The sequence below is a fragment of the Penaeus japonicus genome, unplaced genomic scaffold (assembly GCF_977035675.1).
Source record: "Penaeus japonicus unplaced genomic scaffold, GWHDUDI00000001_assembly GWHDUDI00000034, whole genome shotgun sequence".
NCBI classification, from domain to species: Eukaryota; Metazoa; Arthropoda; class Malacostraca; order Decapoda; family Penaeidae; genus Penaeus; species Penaeus japonicus.
This window is the reverse complement of record NW_028234436.1, coordinates 10,126,777-10,131,776: the sequence shown is the minus strand read 5'-3', so window position 1 is coordinate 10,131,776 and position 5,000 is coordinate 10,126,777. Positions and strand designations below refer to the sequence as shown.

The 5,000-nt window shown below is 33.9% G+C and overlaps 2 protein-coding genes across 4 annotated transcripts in view; one reads left to right on the top strand and one right to left on the bottom strand.

Annotated features, from left to right (window-relative positions):
• LOC122247028 (COMM domain-containing protein 8) overlaps positions 1 to 226 on the top strand; it is a 6,337-nt gene extending 6,111 nt beyond the window's left edge. The window contains exon 4 of the mRNA XM_043005968.2: positions 1 to 226. This exon is cut by the window's left edge and continues 476 nt beyond it. The gene's annotated coding sequence lies outside the window, so the exon portion shown is untranslated.
• A 191-nt stretch (positions 227 to 417) lies between these two features.
• LOC122247030 (proton-coupled zinc antiporter SLC30A2) overlaps positions 418 to 5,000 on the bottom strand; it is a 65,848-nt gene continuing 61,265 nt past the window's right edge. For all 3 annotated transcript variants that reach the window (XM_043005977.2, XM_043005974.2, XM_043005975.2), the window contains one exon: positions 418 to 1,134. In XM_043005977.2, coding sequence (XP_042861911.2) covers positions 1,125 to 1,134 — 10 coding nt within the window. In that variant the 3' untranslated portion in view covers positions 418 to 1,124. The remainder of the gene's footprint in view (positions 1,135 to 5,000) is intronic.

Sequence of the window (5,000 nt, the reverse complement as noted above, 5' to 3'; positions counted from 1 at the left end):
GAATGATACATGATAATATAATATTTTGTGAGATTATATATATGGTTTTATAGATATTGTCATATGTTTGTATGTTCTCTAGATATTTATTGTACCATGAACATGCACTTGTCATGATTTATTATCAGTATAGCACTTCAATATAGCTTATCAATAGGACTTGATAGAAGTGAGGGGAAAGGTTTCCATACTGTAGCTGTGATTTTTATTATAGAATGAAAATGATCTTAATATTTTTTATTTTCCTCTTCAAAATCTTTAATTTGTCATAAAAAAAATTGTGTTTAACTTATTACGGACGGGGGATAAATTTGCCTAGTCTCCAGGATGGGTTTTATTTCAGAACCAGGTATCTTCACACAACATACTTTCACTTTTCCCACTCTCTTTCAGTCACTCATTGTAAAACGAGAGCCATTTTTGTGTTTTATTTTTTGTATGTTTCATTGAGTTTAGAGACTTATAGGTGCCATATGACAGGCTCTATCAATGCTGCAATTGACTAAAATTGTAGTATAGGATCAATATTAGTTCATTAGTTTCTTTAAACTCAGTGTGATAGAAGTATTGCTGTTTTATGGGAAGACAAAAAGCAACTTTATTTTTTTGGTATTTGTGTTCTGTTATGAATGAATACAAAACATATAACCATCTACAATGAAGATGACAGGAAGAGGTCAGGAAGGGGAAAGAAACCTGTGCTTATGACAGCCAAAGTAAAAGGCATCCCTACTGGCACAGGGGCACATTGTAGGCATTGGGCATGGTGTGAGTCACCTTCCTCCTCTCGTTCTGCCTGCACTTCCTTCATTAGTGGTACTTTAGAGCACAAGTTCGGTAACTTGCTGTGTGCCATCGCTCTATAAAGATGGTGCTTGCTCGATACCATAGATGGGTGCCATTCAAGGCTCTCTCTCCTGCTGGTGCTAGAAGAAAGTGGTGCCACCTAGGTTTTAGATGATAGGTTTGCTTAATATTATGGTAATTATAGTAATTATGACTGCAGTTGTCATCATCACTCACACCTTACTCATAGCACAATAAAATAGTACAGTGATCCAAAATCCCCATATGTACTTCATGATGCTGGTCGTCAGGCCAAAGCTCCTGCATCATGTATGTCACTAGACCCATCTGCAATGGTTTAATAGACCTCACTTAAAAGGTAAAGGCAAGAATGAATTATTTGATTACTCTACATTCCATTTAACAGGTGTAAGAAATATTTAAATGTTTGTTTTTATTGCAACCCATCTTCCATACAGTTTCAGAACAGATAATTACGCTGATCTCATTTTCATTTTCTTGCTTTATTTATTAACTTGTTAACGACGGGTGACAAGATATGTCAAGTGGTGGCAGCCTCAGCCGCTGGGGATGAGATATTTCATTGTAGCTATCCTCCTGGCTTGTGCCGGGTGATTGGGCATATAGCACTTAGCTGCGGCCAGTGCAGTCGAGAATTCTGAGGTGTTTGGCTTTATGTGTTTGAAATATCCCAACGTTTCGACCATTTGGAGCCAAAATAGTCGTCATGAACGGGTTAATTTGACCTTTCATTATAATTAATTTTTTTTTTATTCTAACAAGTTTAACCTGTTAACGACGGGTGACTAGATATCACGTCTAGTGGTTTTTGGGCCACACAACGGGGACGCGCTATTTTGTCCAGCCTGGCGCGCAGGAGGAGCCAGCGTACAGCGCTGGCTTGCGGCCAGTGCGGCCGAGAATCCTGACACGTTAGGCTTATGCGTTCGAAAGTACCGGAATTTTGGTCTTTTTAAGCCGAAATGGCCCCGTCGGGATAAAACAGTTTGAAAAGTTGGGAGTATTTTTTTTTTCAACAGTCAGTTAAGTCTTATGCTGACATTTAGTTCCTAAGAAAATCTCTATTCACTCTTTGTATCTCTTACAGTCCAAAGTTGTTTTTAAGCAGATTATCTGTCACTTATGTCTTATACAGCATACTGCATTTGCTACAGATTGGAGAGTTGTATATCAAATTCCCATGCATGTATATTGGGCCTTATATAATATTTATATATTTTTTTCATGTACTGAGGATGGCCTAATTTCTTGAATATTACAAAAGGAACCACTAATAAAACAACAAAACATATACATAAATATTTATTCACTTGTCTATCCAACATGTATCATCCTATCTAAATAGTATTTAACAATATAACTACACAAACGCAGAATTAGTGGGATCACAGACATTAGGAGCAAGTGGAATGAACTGCATGCCTCGACGCCCTCACCTAAATAAAAAGCATTTCGGGGAACGGACAAACAGATCACTCCACACACTGTCCCCCAGTTTTTGTTGTTTTCAAATAAGTCTAACTTCACATTCTTCTAAAACCATGTTTGGTTTGATGTAGCACTTAGTATTTATAAAAAAGAATGAGAAAAATCTCTGCACCTGGCTAATATGAAAATGAATATACATATTGGTTATTTTAAAATGGACTATTGAGATGAGCATAGCAACTTGCTTGCCAAATTTCCTCTACATATTCATGCACAGGAATGTGAATATCTGTATGAATGAATGTGTGTATATTTTATGTAATATATATATATATATATATATATATATATATATATATATATATATATATATATATATATATATATATATATGTATGTATATAATGTATATTTATATAAAATCATAATCACATTCAGTTATTAATCAACCATGCAATAGGTGGTAAAAGTCAAGTGCAAAAAAAATATAAAAATAAAATAAAATGCTGTAGAGTCTATACTTGTACAACCTTCATAGCACTCATGATTTCATTCAAAACCTTTATTTCTAATAGTAGTAAATATACAAAATCTCCATTTGTTTTGGAAACTACAACCAATGTATTGAGCACTACGGTAAGAAGATGAAAAAATGTTATACACTTCTTCAACATTTGGTCTACAAGCTCCATTTACAAGTTTCAAATATTTTTGAAAGCCTGCACTAATTGCAGGGAATTTAAACTGGTACATTAATGAGAATCTTGAGTATTCAATCTTCAACTATAATGTCCAATTGGTTATGAAAAGTAGCTTTTTGTTCTTCTTTCTATCACTGGTTGAATAGTCTCTCTCTACTTGCTTGACTCTGGATTTCTTGATTACAACAACTGCATAAATTGCATTTATTATCTACATATCTATACATGTATATATGGTACCCTATGGTCTGAGGATTCTGTGGGAATATTAATTCACAACCTTCAGGAATGTGCCACTAATAAGTTTCCTGATACTCTTCACAGGCTAGAAATAAAATAATAATAAAAAAAAAAAAGGAAAGGAAAAATATATATGCATATAATATAAAATGAGAACACACACATGAAAGAAAAGCACAAAAAATGGAAACTCTTATTATATACGGCAAACTATATAGGATTTCCAAACGTGGAAAACTGCACTGTCAATTCCTCAACCAGAATCTGGCCTGAGTCCTATAAAAGGCTTGATCTAGGTCCTCATTACTATGCTCTAGGATGTAGATGAGTAAAACAGGCATAATGATTGACGGTTTCAAAATTTCTGCCACATCAACATCTGAGGTCATCTGCAGAACATTCAAAAAACAAGTCTAGCCATTCATTGCAGTACATCATTTGCTGCAACCTCTTGCCATTGTGCATGGGACTGAGGTACTATAATATGCGAGGAGCAATAAAATGCTTGGCAAAAGATGGACAGACAGTGTCAAGAGTCACGAATGGCTTATGGATAGGGTCTTGTTGAACAGATTTCATTGTCAAATATAAAGAGGATATGAATTGGGATTAGTAACTCCCTAATGCAAGACATGTAATTGACATTACATTACACTGACATTAAATTTTCAGCAAAATCATGCATTCCAATGAGGTTGCAAAATTGAAATATCATTAACCCTCTCGTGACGGGTGGTACAACATTGTACCGCGCATTCAAAAGCCCAGTGGCCGGGCGGCACAGTATTGTGCCAGCCATTCAATTGATTTAGGCCTAATAATTTGAACGCCCCGGCATTGGGACATTCAAGGCTAGAATTCCCCCGTCGTGGATGGGTTAATTCAAAATCATGCATTACAGAACTATTTAATCACATTCATAACTTCATTAAGTCTGTGTGTGAGTGTGTAAGTGTGAGTGTGAGTGTGAGTGTGAGTGTGAGTGTGTGTGTGTTTTATATATATATATATATATATATATATATATATATATATATATATATATATGCATATGTATGTATATATATATATATATATATATATATATATATATATATATATATATATATATATATATATATATATATAATATATAAATACACACACATACACATATACATGTTTCCATAAGGTCTCTCTTGAGTTATTTTGGTGAGTAACAGTAAGGTCCCCTTCTGACAATTCTCTTCAAATATGAAAGGATTATATTAACCGAAAAGAAGAAAATGTGATGCAATTACATGAACCCAAAAAAAAGGGAATACTACGAGAGTTACAACTATCTACCAACCTGAATGCTAGAGGTAACAACTGCCTGAATTAAGCACTAGGACCAGGCAATGGCAGCTTCACCCAACAGAAAAAATCAATGCCTTTTTTTGCAATATCATACCGCGGGACAAGTAATCTACTTATGTTAAAAAGAAAAATTACTCATAAAAGGGAGTTTCATTTAATTAGCTGATATTACATGAGAACATTAAGGAAAAAAAATTAAGCTCACATTATGCAAAAATATGGTTAAATAAAATAGTAGGAAAGAAGGAAAAAAAATGTAATACAGTGATAAAAATACACATTAATTAATTGTTATTATGTAAGGCTATGGGGAAAAAAATAAATTGATATAAGAATATAGAAAAAAAAAAATGCTACAAAAATTGCAAGTCATTCAAACATTGATGGAATTTATATAGCACTTTCTTTACTTTATATATATATACATATTTTACCTCAGGCCAGATGAGGACTATAACATTTGGA